Source organism: Lissotriton helveticus, chromosome 7 (assembly GCF_964261635.1).
Source record: "Lissotriton helveticus chromosome 7, aLisHel1.1, whole genome shotgun sequence".
Classification (NCBI taxonomy): Eukaryota; Metazoa; Chordata; class Amphibia; order Caudata; family Salamandridae; genus Lissotriton; species Lissotriton helveticus.
Genome location: NC_136068.1, coordinates 1,195,671,151 through 1,195,693,389, shown reverse-complemented (window position 1 = coordinate 1,195,693,389; position 22,239 = coordinate 1,195,671,151). Strand labels below are relative to the sequence as shown.

At 41.7% G+C, this 22,239-nt stretch overlaps 1 protein-coding gene across 1 annotated transcript in view; it reads right to left on the bottom strand.

The window, feature by feature from the left end:
* Positions 1–15,245: 15,245 nt before the first annotated feature.
* C7H17orf75 (chromosome 7 C17orf75 homolog) overlaps positions 15,246–22,239 on the bottom strand; it is a 198,648-nt gene continuing 191,654 nt past the window's right edge. The window contains exon 10 of the mRNA XM_078654362.1: positions 15,246–20,515. Within this exon, the coding sequence (XP_078510488.1) occupies positions 20,294–20,515 (222 nt within the window). The 3' untranslated portion in view covers positions 15,246–20,293. The remainder of the gene's footprint in view (positions 20,516–22,239) is intronic.

The window sequence follows — 22,239 nt, the reverse complement described above, 5'->3', positions numbered from 1 at the left end:
CTCACACACAATCCCCCTGAGGCTAACAAATGACACATCTGTTGTGTGACTGTCTGTCTGGCGCAGATCTCCCGCCCTCTGTCCACCTGACAGTGCGTGACGATCCCCCAGACCAGAAGTGGCACCACCCGGGTCCCTCCAAGAAGATCTAGCCCAACTGGCTAGTCTCTGGTCCACTGGTGCATCCACTGGGAAACTCATCCCCCAATCACTCCTCACGCTGGACTCCTGTACCCTCCCTACCGGAGCGGTACTGCCAGCCTCTAGAACCACAGGAGCTCTGGTTACAGACGCTCCAGGTCCTCTACTCACTAGGAGATCCTCCTCAACTGGGTTAACAGGACAGCCTAGGTCCCCAACCTGGTGTTCCCTCAAGAAACCACCCAGGTTCTGAGACAGGGCTTCGGGCCTCTGGGGGCTCTCAGCCACCCACTGACTCCTGCTCCACTGAGCCAGGCAGTCAGCCCCTACACCCTTCTCACTAACCTGGGACCTAGCTGGGCTACACTGAGCCTCTTCCACCACGCTGGGCTGGAAGATCCCTGACCCACTACTTTCGGAGTCACTCACCAATGATTCTACAGAACCTCTGGCCCTTTCCCAGCGGTCTGCTTCCTCAGCAAGTAACTCTGGATCAGTAAATCCAACTTGCAACAGGTGTTGGCGCAACTCTGGCGAACAACCACTGAGCACCTGCTCTTTGACAATAAGATCAAACAAGACTTCAAAATCAGAGTCAGTGTGAACCTCTACCCAAGCCCACAGTGCTCCATGACATTCATCCTCAAACTTCTCCCACGACTGGTGAGGCAGCTTCCTACTGCCCCTGAATTTCACCCTTAACTCCTCTTCTGGGGAAACAGGTACCAGACTGGGGGAACTGGGACTGGGATTCCCTATACTGGAATCTAAATAGCTGCCACCACTGGACTCAACCCTCCCTGGGGGATCCAGAAAATTATGACTGCGGTCAGGGGATAACCTACACTCTAGGGCTATCTTCTCCCTGGCCAAGGCCCTCTCAGCCTCTGCAGTCCGCTCATTCACACCCAGCTGCGCCATCTCTCTGGCATACTCTAACCGGAGCTTCTCCATGGCCAGCTGGCGCTCCCTCTCTTCTCTCCTATCCAACCACTCCTCTGGGGACAGGGAAAGGGATGGGGTGCTACATCTGACACTGGACCCAGCAAGGGACTCCCTATCTAGGGGGTACTCACTCTCTGCTGGCGCCCATCCACTGTCAAACTCACTCTCCACATCAGACTCTTCAGGGCTCCCCTCAGACCCACCACCCTCATGGTGTGCGGTCCGGGTCCTCTCCCTCTCACTGTGCTCACGCTCCCAGTCACTCTTCTGCCACAGGATCATGTTATCCCTAAGCTTGGACTGGGTGTCTGACTCACTCACTGGGATGTCTCTCTCCTTACATAACTGTACCAACTCATGCACACTGTACTTAAACAGGCCACAAAGGTTAAAAGGAGATTCCATCTTGACAGGATGCTCACAGACACGTGCAACACAAGGGACCTTGCAATCTGAAGTAGAAGTACACAATTCCAAAACTTCCACACTCTCCTTAAAAAAGAACTCTCATGCGTCCAGGAAAACACACCATTCATCCACACACACCCTCCCCTCGGATCGGTAAGGCAGTTTCTACCACCCCTGACTTCTCAACCTGACCAAAAGCGACACAGGTACCAAACTCTGGAAGCAGGGCGGGGGACAAATGTACAGGACACAATTATCAAATGACACTCTTCAGGAGAAGAAACAATGGAATTTTACCAACAACAATAATCCCCAAAATGTGGTTATCTAAAAATGTAGAGCTTTGAAGTGCGGCCAGCCGCTACTGTAGTACAACGCAAACACAAATCCTTATCCCACCGCTGCCACCAATGTTGGAAATGGGATCCCTGGCTGGCCAGGGCTTTCGCCAAAGTCAGTCAGAGACCACCACACCCAAGTCAGGGCAAGGGAGTTACACGCCAAGATAACCCCTACTCACCCTCTAGGTAACGTGGCGCGAGCAACAAGGCTAAACTTGGAGGCGATGTAAGTTAAGTATTTGCGCACGCACCCCAGCAACAACAACCAAAGGCCCACCACAAAGGAAACTCCACACAAGGTTATGTAAAAATAGCCTTTGTATTATAATAAATATACATCAGATAAAACACACATCTTGTTACACTGTGCCAACAGGCACGGGCGGAATTTACAAGGGATATTGCACAGGACAGGGCCACTTGGGCCACTGTCAGGGGTATCAGCACTTCTAGAAATAATACTTTCAGAAATAGCACTTTAGAAAGTAAAATCAGTGTAGCACACAATATAAAAGTAGAGCACACAACCAGTAATCACTGGTAACAGGACCTCACTAGCACCACCTGTACTAGGGAGAAAAACAACCACCTACATGTCACACTACCTGTAGGGGTGTAAAAACAACACACATGATGCATTAACATTCAGAGGTGTAGCAATAACATTGCGCAAAACTTAGATCAGTCACCACCTGTAACAGTCCCTGTGTCCCAATGTCAGGGCCTAAACGTCGCAGTTGCCCACAAAGTGCTGGGCCACTGGTGCAGGGAAAGTTAGGGCAAAGTTGGAGCCTCTCTGGGCTCAAGAACACGAACTGGCCCTCCTGAGCCTCTCTCAGGCTCTTCAACAGAATGGGCACTCGAGCCTCTCTGGGGCTCGCAACGCAAAAGGGCTGGGGCCTCTCTGGGCTCCAACACGAGGGAATGGCACCCTCAGAGCCTCTCTGGGCTCAAGGAACAAAATGGCCCCCAGGAGCCTCCTGGCTCGGGAAGAAGATGCCCCCTCTGAGCCTCTCAGGGCTCAACACAAATAAATGCCCGGGCCCCCCACAGGGCCTAGAACAATGGTGCCCCCTTCGTTGGAGTCCCCCCTCTGGGGACTCAGAATGCAAGACAAGGTCCCACGAGCCTCTCTGGGCTCGAGCGCTACTGGCCTCTCTCAGGCCCGGGTACTGCAGGGGAGGGGTGGGCACTCACCGGTCTCTCTGCTGCAGGACGGCTCCTCTCGCGCTGCTCCTCTCTGGGCGGCGCTGCAGGGGCCGCGGGCGGCCTCCTCTTCCTCTCCGGGGCCTCGCAGGTCCAGGACTCTTCCTGGACGGCGGGGCTCCTTTCCTCTCGTCCCGGGGCTCCCCTCTCCACTCGGGGAGCCTCGGGGACCCGGCCGGCAGCTTCTCTCTTCCCGGCTCGGCTGAGGAGGCGGGACTTCCGGTCGGCCTTTCCTGGGCCGCGCTGGGATTGGCCAGGCCTCTTACCACTTCCGGGTCGCCGCGGGCAGCGCGGCGGCTCGCTTTTAGGCAGGCAGTCGGGCTCCCAGGTGATCCGAGGAGTGAGCTCCCTCGTGATTCACAACTCCATGGGCAAAGCAAAGCGGCAATGAGCGGGGTGGCACCCGCGCCACCAAAGCAAATATAAAGCGAGGTAGGCACTCGCTAGGCACCGCAATTTCGGGCTGATGCCGGGTGGGCACCGGCTGGCTCTCACAGCGCTAGCAGCGCTAGCCTCTAAGAAAAGGCGCTCCCAAGCGCCACCGGGCCAAATAAAGCGCTCTCAAGCGCTAAGCAAGGAATTCCAGCGCTCCCCAGCGCTGAAGGGTAGAGAGCAGCGCTCTCAGTGCTGTAGGCACAGCACCAGCTCCAGCAGGGGCTGGAGGCAGGCAGGGGGGCAAGGCTGGGCCAGAGCCAGCACACTGGGTCTCCAGGCAGGGAGACACCCCAAGTGGCGGTCCTCCTGGCCCCAGCAGCAGCAACAGCCCCCTCTGGCAGGATCCAAAAGCAGAACATTTTCATGGGGACACAGCCCCTTCTTTATACTGTATTTCCCTTTGTCTCAAGGTGCAGGGTGGGGGGAAAACCAGTTTCAGCTGGCTTTGGAGCACTCTTGATGACCCAACCACCCATTTCTTTCACTGGGGAGGCTAGGGTCGTTAGACACACCACAGGGGGGCGGAGCCAGCATTGTGTGGGGAAAACCCAGCCCATCCAGGACACAGGTACACTCCTCCCACACATCACTCATGCTAATCTCCCACTCACCACCGGGCAGACCCATCCAGACTTCCTGGAGCCTGGCATGCCAGCCAGCTCCAGCCAATCACGCTCCAGCACCCTCACAGCACATGCACACATATCTCAATGTCCAGAAGTAGCACTTCCCTTCTAGACACATACATGCCGCAGACACCATCTCGCAGCATTCACTCTCACGAGTTTATACATACTAAACTCGAGCCTGCACTCCCCACGCATCACGAACTACTAGGGACGCACACATTCCCCATGCATTCCTATGGGAGGGCAGGCCAGCCATACTACACGCACGCACTTTCACTCTGGGACCCAGGGGAAAGTGCGCAGAGACCCAAAAATCACTGACACAGGGTCACACATAAGGCAAAAAGTTTAGGGGTGAACCTGCCCTGCGGGCCAAGTCCAACAATAAAAAAAAACAATACCACCAATACCAGTACCACCACCAAAACCAATACCACCACCACCAATACCACCACCTCAGCGCCTCTCGCTCACTAGTAACAGCAGGGGCACTGTACGATGCAGGAGCGGCAGCCAAGACCCTTCCTCCATGCCTCCCTCCATGCCTGCCATAAAGCACAGCCCGTCCTGCACCAGGAGGTGAAGCCAGGGCACTGCTACAGCTGGAGTGTTTTTTATTAGGCCAAAGGTAGCAATGACATTACGCATTGCCACACTGCAAACTAAAATCACAGAGGGCAGGAAATAGCCCTCCCTCCCGCTGTTTTACCTGAGCCGCGACAGTGTAATCACAGAGCGAAAGGTGTTGGAGCGCGTTGTTAGTGTTTATAGCTCAGATCGATGTAACTCTCACTTCACACTTTGTGTCTGTGAAATTTACAACACTTACACATCTTCTTCACTACACTATTTATCACTACTTTGAATTCTTCGCAGGTCGGTCTCTTCCTCTGATATTTACAATCTAACAAGAGGTTGAGAAGGCCCTTTATTGCAATGCAATAGGTCTCACATTTCCGAGAGTTTAAGCTATTAGTATTGTAAATGACAATGCCTTTTATGTATGTTTTAAAACCCAAAACATAAATAAAAGGCATTGTCATTTACAATGCCAATAGCTCAAACTTGTGTGAATGCAAGGCCTATTGCATTGCAAATGCTTGTTCAAAAAAGGGACAGAGGCGATACCAGGTGCTATCGGCCCATATCGCTTCTAGACTCTTCAGTGAAAACCATGGGTAGAGTGATACTTGCAAGGCTGGAAAACTGGGCCCATGAAATGTTTATTTTGACAGACTTACAATTCAGCTTCAGGAAGGAAATGGGCACAGTGGAACAGGAGATTAACTTGTATCTCATTATTAGCAAATATAAAGTGGCAATCAAGGGGCACATATATTTGTGTTTTGCAGACCTTTCTAGTGCCTTTGATCTCATAAATATACCAATTTATGGCTGGTTTTGCTAGATATAGGTGCCCCAAGCGATATATCTATCACCTTTCCCAACTGTATGCCTCTTTAACAGTCTCTATGCCCTGTAGCAAAAATGGGGAATGCTTAGAAACATTTCGGGTGACTCACAGGGTTAGGCAGGCATGTGTGCTTGCACCACTTTTATTCTCGCTAAATATAAATGGGGTGGACCGTTTTCTGCAGAACATGAAAGCTGACGTTCCGAGGGTGAGCTCTCATCCTACCCTCATATTACTTTACGCAGACGATGCAGCACTCATATCCAGGGAAGCACACAGCCTGCAATCCAATAGAATATTTTGTACATTTTATGGAGAGTTGGGATCTAAAATTTAATTCATTAAGACATACACTATGGTTTGTGGAAAAAGGTGGAATTTAAGGAAGAGCTAATATGTTCAAGGCATAAATTAGAAGAGTTAAAAACCTTTAGTTACCTGGGCATTATTTTCTAAGCGAAAGGTGACGGGCTACCGCATCTGTTTTTAGGTTTGCTTTGAAAATAGGAAGCAAGCCATAAGAGAAATCATTAAATTGTACAGAAGCAAATGTCTCTTGGTAGCTTTGTACGGCTCTCCGATATGGTACGAGGAAAAGAGTTGCAGATCCAGGAAAACATTTTTCTTCGTAGACTATTGGCAGTGCCAAGTTAGACTCCTGATTTTATAGCACTTAGAGAACTTGGCATTGAGTACCTAGAAGACATTATCCACTATAATACATTGATGAATTGGTATGTTAACTGGTCAAAGCAAGGTACTAAGTTTACCAGAGAGATCATAAAGGATTGCCAGGGTGTGAACCATTTTGATAAAATACCTTAGTTCCGGACCATAAATGCCCTATTGCACGAACGAAGGGAATACTTAAACCCCTCAGAACCTCATAGTATCCTTCAATTTAGTAAAAAGACAATCAAATCCATCCAGGTGGGTAAAGGGAATATGTGTAGAGAATACCAGGAAAAAAATTCAAACCTACAATAAATAGGTACTGTAAAGACCAAAACAATCAGGGGAATCAGGATTACCTGGTAGATATGAGAAAACCTATGGCAAATGTTTGTTACGCCTAGAATTGATTCATCATTTAGTGGTCTTTCCAAAAACTCTGTGGTCTCGGAACTTACCGAGATGCCCATGTGACTGAAAGGTAACACAGTCGATGACACATTTTATGTTATTTTGTAAATTTGACTGTGATATTAGATCTTCTATTCTACGACCCCTTTATCCTGTCACAAGGTGTTACTTACCATTAGGATGCCCTCTCATTTTTTTTAATCTCTGAGAAATGTGCGTATGTGTTGTACAATCCTGGTTTGTATTGAAATGGCTCTTTGCAGGTGAAAATCACTATTTAATTTGGACGGTTTATGTTCCAAAGAAAACTGAAAGGGTGTAGAGATATGTCAATTCTCAGGAAGGGGTATGACCTATTTATATATTATTATTGCTCTTTTTAAATAGTGCTAAAATGTCTTTGCCGGTTTTTATTAGGAAAATGTGTCCATTAAAGTATAGAAATAACCCTTTGGAATTATTTTAAAAAAAATGGGATTTGCAATTTGCCTTATTTGCTGACCAGCCCTTGAATACAGATTGTAACATTTTAAATTCTTAATATATTTTGCATGGTTTCTTTTATATCTGTGGATGATGTACGCCACTTTTATGTATATGATCTTTGTCTCTTTTATGGATTTGAATATAAATATGAATAAAGATTTTTGATTGATTGATAGCATATTGATGATATGACTTTGTTTACAGCACCAAAGACATGCAAATCAGCAACATTCAATAATATTGCTGTAAATTGAATAACCAAACTGCACTGGTACCCCAAAAATAATACATTTTTGTTGCTAAGTGCTTACACAACCTTCTACTTTGATAAATCCATGTACCAAATCTATGTTTAAGTTATCTTTTACAAAACAATTCTATTGTGAATGCAATCCTGTGTGGAGCAACAGCTAAAAGAATACAGATGCTTCATTAACATGCTTAGATGGACAGTGAGAGGAACGGTTTTCACCATCATGACAAGTTTAGAACAATAAATATATTTACATGTACGAGACATAAATTAATAATCAAACCGAAAACATGTAGTAAGAGTTTATAAAGACAGCGAGACACACTGTACATATTAAATGTTTATTTGAATATACTTCAAACACCATATTTGCATCAAGAAACCACAGCTGCATAATAACACTCAATTGTACATGAAGTTCTGAGCACAATAAAGTTAACGCAGTTTAAGAAATACAGTTGGTTGTGCAAATGTTTCAACTACATTTAAAAGAAAATGTTTTTAAAATACACTGTACATTGAACAGTGCACATAAAAAGCAATGCACACAAAATGAAGAAATGTTCTTTCAAAAATCTTTCAAAGCAGATGTCACTCTGTAAAATAGATTTAAAAGCAATGTGCATTATGCATTACATATTCTCCCAAGGTGTACAGGACTTTTTAGGGCTAACACTGCTTTTCAAATGGTCCCAAAACACAGGCATTTTAACCTTTGTCCTGAAGGAAATGCTGGATCTTCTGGTTCAAGTAAATCATAAATAAAAATGAAAGAAAACATTATTGGTTGTATTCATGAGCATGGGAAATGCTACTACAATCAAAGAGCCTGGTTTTGGGGGATAGAGTACTCCATTGCAAATGTGACAGGCTACCCTGTCCCCCAAACCTTCGATCCACCATCCCCAGAAGAGTGGGCCTTACATTTTCTATAGACTGAGTCCTCTTTAGCACAGTCAACAGAAAACGTCCTACATCACTGCCAGGAAAGCCTCCTGGTCCCGGGTGAAGGGCTAAAAAAATAATATATATATCTTCAGACCCCATGATAAAACTCCCAGGGCGTGGTGGGTCCTTTTTTAGTTTTTCTGAAACAAATTCTCACTTTAGGAGTTTGTTTCAGCAAAACAAAAACTTCTGTCAGACAAACCATAAATCAGGCCCATAATCCCCAAACAGAAAGCTTAATATAATAAGCAGAATCAGGATGCACTTTTGGTAAACAACTAACTAACAGCCATGGAAAATGCAAAGGGAGTTTTATGGTAAAGGAGCAAAGTATCACATTTTACAGCACTTAGTCCCCACTTGTGGAAAGAATAGAACTGCTGAAACACTACACAATGGGACTTTAAGGAGGCCTACATTTTTTAAAGAAAATGTAAAACGGTGAATTCTGAAATATGTTCTAGTACCACAAATTAGGCATTGCTTGATCTTTATTGCCACCCACCTATGTTTGTGCTATACAATTACCATTCTATACATAAATACCAAATACATACATTATATCCACAGCAGTAATTCTTCACAGAGTATTAAGTTGCTTTTTTATTAGATAAATGTATTCTCCCAATGGCCACTAAGCTAACATCATGATGTGTGCCATAGAACTGCTAATATTGTAGTGCAACTACCTCAAGAAACTCCTTAAAAACTCTTGTCAGTATAAAGCGACCCTGACATTACACATGAAATCACCTGTGCAATCAGCATGGAATTTCTCCCATAATTTGCACCAAATTCTCCCAAACTCAGCATTAAAAAACTCATTCAAGATATATGGCAGGTATGAACCATAACCCACACAAGCCTCAAACCTGACCCAACACAGAGCATAAAAGTATCCCAAAAGCCATATATTTTTTTTTAAATTAAAGTGACTAACCTACCAACATAAGTAAGAGACAATTGCACATACACCATTATTTCTTGCAGTGGAGACATGAAACTGTTTCTATATGAATCATTACTGTGTTAAAAGGAGCCATGAATATCATTACAAGGCCAGAGGCTACATTTATGCATACCATCTTTTATTTACCACTCCTGCAGCACCTTTAAAGACTTCACAATAGTTAAAACACCAGAACTGGAACACAATGCTCCATAAATATTCCTTCCTCTCAACATTCTTCCTCTTTTAATTGCTGCTCCTGAAACAGAGAAGTCATACCTTTTGTGAGCGAGTGTTTAGTTTAAGAATTTGTTTGTATATTTTTGTGAAAGGGAGCTGGGTTCTAATGTATGGAAGAATGCTCAAGTATGTGTGTTTGTTTGTGGGAAATTTAAGTAGAAAGTTATTTTTAATAAAAAGATTAGATTTGAATAGAAAGTGGTAAATTTGTACTTTTAAATGATGCAAGTTTGTACAGTGAATTTCGTTGAGATATGAGGAATCTGAAAATATTTGTCTGTAATTGAAACGAATTGAACGAGTTATCTGTGAATTTTTTTTTAAAGTTGCTAGATGGTATTTACCAGCTTTGCTGAGCGAGCAATGCTCGCAGGGTTCACGTAATGTCTGCTGTTTTCCATAGCGTGCCATGGTAAGGGGAGAAAATAACTTTATCTTCACCTCTTAAAGAGCGGCCGCACGAGAGGCAAATGCGTCTTTTGTATTTAGCAGACGCGTGAGGCAGCGGCCGCGTGAGGCCCCAACACGTCTCTATCTCTCTCCCTCTCTTAATAGGAGCGAGTGCGAGAGATACGTATTAACGTGCGAGCTCTCGCGATAAGTAGGTGGCCATATTTGTTTGGTATAAAAGAAAGGGAAATACAAGAAATACGCTAGCACGAGGGACGGTTTAACGATCGTCATGGTACGCATAGTGAAAAATTGAAAGAACAGTTGTATTTGAGGTTGATGAAAGGAAAGGTGATATTAAAAAGGTTTTTTTCAGATGAGAAAGTGCTAGACATTTTAGATTGTTGGAAGGATATTGTCTAGACAATAGGAAAATGTCAGAAGAGTAGTTAGGAAAGATTATATTGTGTTAAAAGAGATGGAGAGAGATATGAGCAGTGATATTGAAATATCAGGTAGTAGGGTGAATGAGGAGATAGTTAAAAATTTAATAGAGTATGAAATTTGAATTTGAATGTAATTTATAAAGTACGAAACTCATGCCCAAGGGTATCTTGGCGCTGTAGAAAGAGGGTGTAGGTGCAGCTCTGTTGGAAGGAAAGCTCTTTTGCAGGGAGATGGGAGAGGGAATTGAAGAAACAAGTAAGAGAAACTATGGAGGATTATATTAAAAATAGAAAGAGAAAAGAAACTGAGTCAGGTGAGGGGTTCTATTCATTGTCTGAAGGAGAAGGAATGAGTACCGATGTTGGGAGAAAGAACTAAGAAAATCAGACATATAGAAGAGGTGGATATGACTCAAAAAAGGTTGGAGATAAAACAACCATAAAAAAAGATGTCCTTGGTGGCAGAAAAAGATTAGGTGTCCTTAGCGGCACGCAAAGAGGTGATGCCCTTGGCGGCACTCAAGAAGAGGAGGATTTTGACAATGAACTCCAAAATGAAATGCCTGGGAAAGTTAATGATAATATGGGCAAATTTATTTTGGACTTACAAGCAGATTATGGATATGAGGAGTTTGAGGATATGGAAGTAGAAGCTTCTAATGAGAGCGTTAAGAATCCCTTTTGGAGAGATATGTTTAGCCCAGTTAATATAAAACATCAGAGAAGCGGAGAATGGTGGCCCATGGAACATGTGGCAAAATGTATTAAGACTTAAAAAGCCATTAGACAGGGAAATGCATCGGGTGAGGAGGGCAGAATGCTCAAACGCCCAGAATTAAAGAAAAAAAAAGGTTTGTGCAACTCCTTGTTTGGACCCGGATCTTATAAGCTATTTGTTTAGACTTGGGAGAGATCCAAGGCAAGGTCTAGAAAGATACTTAAAAATCTGCCAGGACAAGCTTCTGGATGTTTGGGGCCATTAGGAAGGATCCTAGATAAGGCTGAGGATGCTAATGCGAATAAGGTACAGGTTGATGTGGAGTTATTAAGAGGATGGAGCCAAAGGGTGTTCGTCGTCCTAGTTAATGCGAATGCAGGTTTGTTGCAGTAGAGGAGGAAAGCAATCTTAATGAAGATTAATTCGAAGTTGGGGGATATGGCTCAGAAGGAAGGAAGTGAAGCTACAAAGTGTTTGTTGTTTGGAGACGGTTTGGTGAAAGGAATAGGAAAGTATGTAGGAACTTTTACGGCATTGGAAAAATCACAGGGAAATATGAGAAAGATGTTTGGAGTTATTGAAAGGGCCAGTAGAAGGGGACCCTTTACTGGCCGAGGAATGCAAAAGTCCCAATACGGAACGCAATATAATGCACAATATGGTTGGCAGAACAGAGGCAGAGGATACCAGCAGGGTACAGGATTTTACCCAAGTAGAGGAAGGACAGGAAGACAAACCAGGAGATATTCAAGAGGACGAGGATTACTTAATAATGGAGGACAAGGTGAGTATGGGGACTACTTTTGGTTCTGACCAAAAAGGATTAGGAAGAAGATTGAAATTATTCAAGAAGGAATGGGAGAGAAGAACAGGAGATCCTTGGGTCTTGGACACAGTTCAGGGTTTTGTAATAGAGTTCATGAGTTGTCCTTTTCAAGAGAAGGAAGAAAGCGAGATAAAGATGACATTAGAACAAGAAGCAATAGCAGACAAAGAAATAGTTTCACTAATTGGAAAAAATTTGATAGAAGAAGTGGAGGAATCTGAAAAGTTTTTTGTAAGCAATTTGTTTTTGGTGGAAAAGATGAACATGGTGGCGTCCAGTGATAAATCTCAGAGAGTTACAAAGGTTCTTAGTGTATTGTTATTTTAAAATTGCGGGAATCCATTGCCTACGGGATTTATTGATAGTGAAGGATTAGATGGTAAAGTTTGATCTCAAGGATGCATACTTTACAATTCCCATGGCATGGGAGGGTCAAAGATACTTGCAATTCAGATGGAAGTCAAGACTATACCAATTCCTGTGTTCATCTTTCAGACTATCCCCAGCACGTTGGTGTTTCACAAAGGTGATGAGGGTAGACGTAATTTACTTTCGGCAAAGAGGGATAAGGACGATAATTTATTTAGACGATATCCTGAATTTATCGCAGTGCCAGGAAGAATTGAGGCAATCAATGTAGGAATGTTGCAGAAACTGAAAGAATTAGGTTTCATATTGAACAGGGAGAAATCTTGTATGAAGCCTACACAGAGTTTGGAGTTCTTAGGTTTTTTCTGGTGGATACGAAGGTTTGTCAATTAAGCCTGCCAGGGAAGAAGATGATAAAGAAGGAAATTCAGCAGAGTTTAAAGAAGGACTTGGTTACTTTAAGGGAGTTAGCAAGGACTATAGGTCTTTAGTCATCTTCGGTCCAGGCAATATTTCAAGGACCGCTCCATTACAGTGCACTACAGAGATTGAAAGGAAATGCACTAAGAAAGGGATTATGGTATGGTGACAGAGTAGCTTGGGATATGGAAGTAAGGAAGGAACTTTGTTGGTGGTTAGACAATATAGAGGCTTGGGATGGGAGAGCAATTTTTGGAGTAACACCAGATGGTCAAGAGAGAAGTTAGATCATATAAATTACCTAGAATTGACGGCAAGTTTATACGCTCTGCAAAGCTTCAAGGAGAGGATAAAGGGACACACGGTTCTGATAAGCATGGACAATGTGTCTGTAGTAACATATGTAAACAAATTGGGGAGGACGAAGTCCTGGAATTTAGCGGAACTAGCAAAGGACTTTTGTCTAGAGCACAAGATTGGAGTGAAGGCGGAATACTTACCAGAGGAATTGAATGTGAGTGCAGATTGGGATTGGAGGAATATGAGGGATTTCAGCAACTGGAAGTTGGACAGGAATTGTTTTGGCAAGATAAACAGTGTGTGGGGTCCCTTAGAGGTGGATCTATTTGCAAGTCGATTATTGTTTCAGTTGAAAAAGTACTTCAGTTGGAGAGCGGATCCCAAGGCAGCTGCGATGATGCATTTCAACAGGTGTGGAAAGGGAGGAAGGGCTATGCATTTTCACCTTTCATGATGATTTATAGAGTATGGCTGAAATTTAGGCAAGAGAGGAGTCAGATGGTTCTGGTGACACCGTTTTGGGTGTCTCAGCTTTGGTTTCAGTCAGTAATGGAGCTAGCTTGTGCAGAGCCATTGTTGATGCCTGCCAGAGTGGACCTACTCAGAAATGCAGAGGAGGAGGAGTATCCTTTGGTTTCAAGCGGGGTTTTGAACCTTCTTGCTTGGAAAGTGTCAGGAGAGCTTTTGGAATCGAAGGACTTTTGGAAAGGGCTGCAGAATTACTGGAGGAGTCGTGGGCTCCTGGCCCAAGGAATAGATACAAAGGAATTTGGAGAATGTGGTCTAGTTGGTTTGTGGCAAGAAGTCTGGATCACGTGGAGGCTCCTGTGGTGGAGGTGGTTAATTTTTTGATGGAGAAATTTCATGAAGGCTTGGAATACCAAATCCTCAATTGTTATAGGTCTGCAATATGAGCTGGACATTCAGAGATAGATGACAAGTCTGTAGGGGGAAATGTGATGGTATGTAGTATTCTAAAGAATATGAGGATAAGGAGACCACCTAAGGCACGTTATAGTGTATTAAGGGATATTAACATTACGCTTTCACTGTTTTTGCATTGGCCTACTGATAGATATTTAGACATTAAAAGACTTACTGAGAAGATAGCCTGTTTGTTATGTGTAGTCTCATGTAAAAGGGTGTCAGATGTGAAGGCGTTTGAGATAAATAAGAAATTAGTGGGATCAGATGGAGTGTTTTTTGAGATTTGTAAAAGAACAAAGACAATGTCTACATCTGTTTTGTTTTATCCAATCTATGCTGAGGAGAAGAAGTTGTGTGTAGTGAATTGTATACAGGACAATGAGAGCAGGGTTTGGAAGAATAGGAGTGATGGAGATAATCAGCTTTTGATTTCATACGTAAAAACTTTGTGCTGTAAGCACTGCTGCAATCTCTGGGTGGGTTAAGAATGTGACGAGAGAGTGTGGGATAGATGTGGAAAGGTTCTAGTCTCATTCCCTGCGTGGTGCAATGGCAAGCAAGATGTATTTGTCAGGTGGTCGCTTAGAAGAAATATTAAAAGCGGCAGACTGGGCGAAAGCAGGATCATTTGCAAGACATTATTTTAGACCTATTAGGCACGTTTCAAATGTTGTTTTAAGAGGCTTCAAACATGTATGTTGTTAGCCTCCGGTCTTCTAATGAATTAGCGATTCGCCAAGCATAGTGAAATGAGAATCAAGATTTCTTTAAAGACGCGAAGGCTAACATTATCCCTCTTTAACCCGCTGCAGCCCAATTGGCGAGGAGGGGAGGGAGTAGTTTGCGAATATTTTTAAGACTATTATTACATTTTGAAATGGTTATAAAAAAGGTAGGGATAAGATTAATTTTGGGGGGGAGGTTTATTTTTATGCAGATTAAAGGAAGGCGTGTTGTAAAGGGAATGGGTGTTTCCAAGAAGGAGAGTATTCAAAGGAAGTTCCAGTTCACTGCATTAAAATAGGAAGAATGTTAGGAGGCAGGAATATTTTTGGACTTGTGTGTTCCAGTTCTAGTGTTTTAACTATTGTGAAATATTTAAAGGTGCTGCAGGAATGGCAAATAAAAGATGTTATGCAAAATGTTAGCCTGCAAGCCTTTAATGAAATCTTAGTTCTCATTTCACTACTCTTGGAGAATCGCCATTTCCTCTCATAAACCACAATTATGTTCTAGAAAAAGTCATTAAGCGCCATTATTCAGACAATTAAATAATGGCCTCTCTCAACTAATAACGTTCACTAGTGTAATGCCATCAAAAGAACAATAGGAATATTCTATGTTGAAAGAAATTGCACCCAAGAAATGGTACAAAATTCACAAGCTTGCATTAGTTTATTAGGTAATTGACACATGAGGGATGGAATTAACTAATATGATTGTCCGCATATATATGCATTACTCACATCTAGACACTATAAAATTCATTACTTGCACTCAATAAGAGCACCAAATGTCCCTCACACAAAGTCAAAATATACTGATGTAACAAGGTTGTTCCACATAAGACGCAAAATTGTAAACAAACAGTCAATGAAATTACCAGTCTAAGTGCCATGAATGTGCAACCACATATTAAAACTGCGAAATTGTTGTTAAGTGACCAGAAAAGTGAACTCACACTAAACAATAAAGGGCAAATGTAACACACGCCACAGGGTTTTTAAATTACATAAAGCCATTAAATAGATTTCACACGTCATGATTTTGTTCCCACATTTCATAACAATTGTCCTACATAAAGAAACATTGTATTTTCCCCACTCAAAGCACAAATAAGCTCAGAAATTGTGATGATATATATATATAACGGAGCACACAAGATACGAATATGCCATCGAACAATCCATGGCATTTCTCTTATGAACCATTTTATTGCCTTTTCTTTAGTGAAGTAAAAAGTCCAATTCAATACCGAAACCCACACATTTTTATTTTAAAGTGAGAGAAGTTAAGTGGCCAAATTATCATATCCAGGTGTGTATGTGCAATTGATAGGTGCACCACCAAAAATCATCACTAAATAGAAAGGCAGCACAAATATGGGCTTTGAAAAGGCCAGTGGGAAAAGTGGCCAATTGTGGATACATATCATAAAAGTAATCTGTCTACAACACGGATACAGGGCATAGCAATCTACCTCTTAGCTATTGTGTCGTAATCTGTGAGCTGCTTTGGTTCAAGGGAATGTTCTGTGACTTCATGTTTGGAGCGTTCCTTTCTGGTTGGGATGCCATTTGGAGAAAAGCTGTAAATGAGCAACTGTGTACTGGATTTTATTCTGTTCTGTAATCAAGCTTTGGCTACAACTGCCTCATGTTTTTACAGTGTTGGCACATTTGGAGTGTTGTTGCTAAAAATTAGATGTTTGTGTTGCCTTTCAGTGCTGTTTTTGAACACTGAAAAACTTTTGAAGGCTGGAAAATTCCCTTCCCTCTTCAAATCCTGAACACCTTACTAGATATTGATACCACAAAAAGATTACTAATTAAAAATGACACAGAGTGGTACAAAAACGTACATTTTACGAACTTCCGTTATGTAAACTATGAATGAACCTAAGCAGGATATGAAGAACGAGATATTCAAATGTATTCCCCAGTAACAGAGAGCGCCCTCTCACATTTTATAACTCCTTTGAAGCATTATTTCTTCAAAATGCATTTGTGGAAGTAGTGCAGTTTTCAAGAAAGAATATGATGTGAAAATGAGGGTACAGATAATGAGGCCAATGGCATCAAACATTTAATCGAGTCATGAATCTATACAGCAGTTAAGAACAATATTACAAGAACGAGCAGTAGATAACTGATTATGCTGAAGCTGATATAAACAGTATGTTTCTAGAGCCACTACGCCCTGTAAATTCGGCACTCGTAAATTAATCCTAAACCTCAAAGCAAGTAGATTGAACTTTCACAAGCAGCCCCAAGATAAATGCAGCCTATTTAGATGGGGAAGCTGGATGCTCTAAAAGGAGTCCGACCAAGGAAAAAGCAACTCCATGTTAAAGGACAAGTTTAATAAAACTGGGCAAGGCACCGCACAAAAAAGTGAAGCAAAAGAATAGCTGTAGTCTAACTGAAATCTAAAATCTGACCTTTAAAGATGGTGCTGCACAACCCAGCTGCTCCATCAAGCCTGACATTTACCTTAACCTTTCCAACAGGTTGCCCAGATCATATTGAACAGCACTTGCCAAACTCTTTTTCAGCTATGAAGTTACTTTGCTAACAACAACACGGACCAGAAAAGGAAAGTCGGATATCCATAGGATAGCAAATGACTTCTAGTTAATTAGAACAGCCCAATCATGGGAAAAGCTTATAACTGTTCCATAAATGTTTGTTATTTTTTTTAACTGGATCGTTCCCCTGGATTCCCAAGAAGCCTCAGATAAAAGTCTATAGAACAGAGGGGCTTACTATCTTAATATGAGAGTACTTGGTTATAATTTCTTGATATGAAATGTAACTGAACTTAATACTGTTAACACACCACGACCTATTTAAGAATATCAGCTCTTTAACCAGAACTTCCTTGCGAGTCTCGTTTGTCATCTTTCCACCCCTTTTTGTATCTATAATACTTTGCACTTGAAATTTAGAGATTCGTTTTTATGGAACTGCTTGTACCATCTTACTACGTTAACATGGTTAACTAATTTATGAAAGCAATTTTCCTTCTGGATATTTGCAGCCAATATGCATATTGTAACATTCAATACAATATTTAAAAATAGCTTTGCATTCAGAAACGAATGAAGATAAACATCACAGGCAAAGATTGAGGGGTTCAGACAACTCACTAGATCAGAAGATTACTGAATCACATAAGGCTGCAAATGACATCTCTCACACAGGTCTTTCTTTTAAGAAATTGTTTGTGGAAGTGGATGACACACTGCTCAAAGTTGTCTAATGTAAACAGTCAAACACTGGTGCTCACCATAGCAAGAGTAGAAATAAAAGGTGAAATCTGCGCTTTAAATCAAACCTGCTTAGAGCAGTTTTGAATCCCCATTTGCAGGAGTTTGTAAACTCCTTTTACAAATCCTGAAGAATATTATATCTACATCAATTGAAATATGTGGCTTATTTATGGCAGTATATATTTTTGGGACAAAGAGTAACCTGACATCACCCGTACTCAAACACTCTTGTCCCAATGCAGTTCACTTCAAAAAGTAAGGCAGTAACAATATAATTGAAAGTTTGGTTTAAGAAAGAGAGAACCTCACCATTGAGCTATACTGTATCGCGGGTCATTTTATTATTGTTGACTAAAACCAATATAAATAGTTTATCACAAAAAAGAAAAAGAGAACCGCTTTCTGGAAATTCATATTTCAAATTTCCCCCTATGCCGATAGGAAGTGATATACTGTAAATAATGCTTTCTGTCAATATGACTGTGCTATAAGAAAACTCCTAATCTTAAAGAAATAAAGCGTTATAGCAGTGTTTGCTAAAGATGTCAGATGCCATTGCACAAAAGTATATGAAACTGTCAATGTTCGATTGCCATTATTAGATTTTGTCTTGAAGAGTAAAAGTAACCAAACCATTTAAATATTATATTACTATGGCTGTTTCTCCATGAATTCTGCTTTTTCAGAAGGTGGTGCACTCATGTGTTCCTTTGTAATGTATTCCTGCCCAGGCTAACTTGTTGGCAGTGATCAATCTACTGTAAGTTATAATGCCCTCAAAAGAAAAGATAAGAGGAATATGTGGCATTCCTTTGCCGTGGTTTGAGAACTCGGCAAAGCAGCTAAAAGCTTCAAACAAACCTGATTTTGAAATCTAAATTGGTCAATATGTTAACTCATTGCGATACCAGTTGTAGGTTCTGACCAGCCTGTGGTTAGACCACTTCCAATTCTAATTAGCAAAAGCCTTTCATGCTTGAGAGAGAAACATAGTACAAGCAAGCATTTTACAGAACTGTGAGCCTGCTGAGTAAAACAGTATGAAGTGCTACTTCCAACAGTGAAGCAAAAGATGCATCCAAACATATACTCCTTAGCGTATTACAGTATACTCCTTAATAATAATGAACTGCCACTTCTGGCTTTCTTTATTGCGTCTTCACATTGCTTATCAGTCGTCTAACCTTTAAAGCATGTATTCTGCAACAGTTCTACCATGCCCTAAAATAGAACCCATCAATGGGGATGAGTCAAACTAAGAGGGTGAATAAGACTCTTGTGCTAATGTTAGTTACATCATTTTGTCTCTCCTTACAATTTTTTAACACAATTGAATAGAAGCACTGCACGTTTCGCTAAAAATAAAACTGAACATAGACTTCATTGTATTACTCTGAAACTGAGCTAATAGGTAACATCACTATATTGTCCAGTTCATGGTGTGTTGTAAGTGTGACTATTACCCTTTCGTCTTTATGTTTATGAGACCTTGTCAGTTTTGTATATAACTATGAAAAAGGTATTGAAGAACATAGTCCTGAAGGCATATGTTTCCAGAAGAAGGATACAGGAGAGGTAACTGGTCTCCAAGAAATGTTAATTCCATTAGTCTGGCTAATCCTGGAAAGCACGTGTTTTAGGCGTCCATGTCTGTAGGCAATTACTATTGGATCACATATCTTCTTCTCCCAACCTCTAAGAACCAAGAACACCATTTATGACACTTTCCAAGACATAAAAACATCCACCATCAAGTGTGGTTTAAGATTTCTGGTTGTGCATCAATTAGTAAACGATGTCACCATAGGTCAACAATTTACGTGCCAATTATATACACACTTAAGTAAAATACCAAAAACAGGATTTGTGGTGCATCATTAAGATGATCGTTTCTTACGAGGTGCAGAACAAAAAGTGGTCCAAAAACACATTTTGACGCAAGCCTGGGCTCTCTCTACCACAAGTTGAGCATGCCTTAGCTTAAAAAGCGTATTGGAAAAGGAGGCTTAAAACTTCAGACCATCGTAGTAGCTCAGAGAACAGGTGAATGCTAAAATAAAAAATAAGAAAAACAAGTATATTCTGTTCTGTTTAGGTACACTCCCAACTATTATTTCAAACCAGCAGTAGAATATAAATGGAACAAAATATAAATTAATGTTTTGGGTCAATTTAAATTACAAAGTGATGCATGTCTAATAGTTCTTCTGAAAGTACAGAAAGAGCACCCCCATCACTAAAAATAATTATGCAACCTTCGGTTGTGAGAGAGAACAGAAAAAGAGGTGAAATCGAGCAATTATAACAAAGGTAAATGTGCAAACATGGCAACATGCCTACCACAAACATCTTCATATACCGATCCTTTTGTTACTTCCACATTGTGAAAATATTATCACGCGCTGTTACTTTCCCTAAAAACACTTGGTTAGGTAACTGGAGTCAAGGCTGCAACTTCATACATGAACTCCTCAAGAACAGTCACAACATTTCTGGCCTCCGGCATGCCTTCATGCTCAACTTTTACAATCTTGAGGAGCACATCTCCGTTGCCACAGTTTTTCAGAAACATGTAACACTTGAACAGTGAATAGTGGCTCGTTTCCGCCTGACGGATGAATCGCTTTAGGTTGTTCATGTCTTGGATGGCCTACAAAATAAGTCAAAGATTCAAGCATTACATAGTACAGAAGTGTTAAAAGCAGCACAAGAGAAATTTGGTTAATAATCTGCAAATGGTGGTGCATCACACGTTTTTATTAATTTATTACAAAGTAAATTACTACATCTATTTTAGGTTTTAACCAGGTGTAGATGGTAGGTGATCTCCTGGAGAATGTATGCATACATGTACCAGCCATAGTCAAACAACTAAGAGCACCCATTTATCTGTCACATGATGGCTTCAAGTGTGGCAGTCAAACTATTTCCTCTAAAACCTTCCGCCCCCCCCAGAAACCCCATGCTAGCTCAAACGATCCTAAAAAATGTAGGCGCTATGGAATGGAACAGAATAATCAAGACAGATTCTATGTTAATGGATAAGGATTTTCAACTATGGTAGCATACCTCCCAAATACATCCTTTCGCAAGTGATAGCCTCTGACGCAAGCTTAGAATTGGTTATTTTAATGAGTTTGCTTTGTCTATATACTTTAATTGGAAATGGACAAAGTTCAACTCGGAGCATGAAAGGTGTCAGGGACTGTTGTGTAAAGTGCACAACAGCCCTCCCTTCCCATTTAGTAGCCAAGAAAACAATAACATGAAGGAATACTGTAAATATTAAGAAGAATGACTGCATTTCAATGGGGAGGAGCAACTTGTCCATCTTTCTGACCAATATCGTACCTCTGTTAGAAGGGGATGGCTAAGAAAAGTCTCACTGTCATGTCACACTCAAAAGGGCAACAGCTGAATTGCACCAGCATAGCAACACTAAGAAAAGAACATGGATAATTATGGGCTATTATCCACATATTGCCTTGTCCTCACCAACCAAACCAGGCAATAGTACCAATGGGGAGATTGTGTCTACTCAAATTCAAGATATTGTTAAAAAAGTTGATAAATATTTATGATATTTGAGACAATGTAGCAAATAATTCCAGTTGTGAATGTACTTCTAGGTATAGTCTTGATTTAATACTTTCTAATTGAGAAACAATTCCTGATCTTCTGTGCCCGCTTGTTGATTCTGGACAACTGGTAAATGTATTGGTTCCTGTTGGACATTTCTAGTTACAGGCAAATGCTGTTAGGCTTAAGACTATAGAGACATGGCCCTTGATCTCACCCCCATCTTGTTTGATCAGATAGTACAGTTGTTTATTTGGATCATTGCAACATTGCTGTTCTAGTGCCGGTGAAGAACTTTAAATCTAGATGTAGTTAGGCAGGACACCAGATGGCATCAAAATATGTCCAAGACTCTGTCTATATACCTCTTCCATCTTAAATGTGTGTGTTCCAATTTTCTACTGTTAAGCCGCAACATCCTCTAGAGATGCCACCGAACACCACCCAACCTGGTATGTCTGGACTCACTGAAAGAACAACACATGTAACTATCATCCATCAGTGAGGTGGATGTCCGCCATCATTCTTTTGCCAATAATCTATGAGCTCACACTGGACATACAGCAGATGTTACTTTGGTCACATCAATATCCAAATGTCAAGCCTTATTTCCTCAAAGTTTCATGCCACAAGTGTGAGTAAAATAATTTTGTGCGTAACCCCGACAGCCCATGAACCACTAAAAGTTGCTTTTTCTTACGAGGTATGTTTACACGAAACTCCGTTCAGTCACTGAAGCCGAAAGGAACGCTCATCACTCATCAAATGGCACCTTCCACCACTTTACATGTGAAA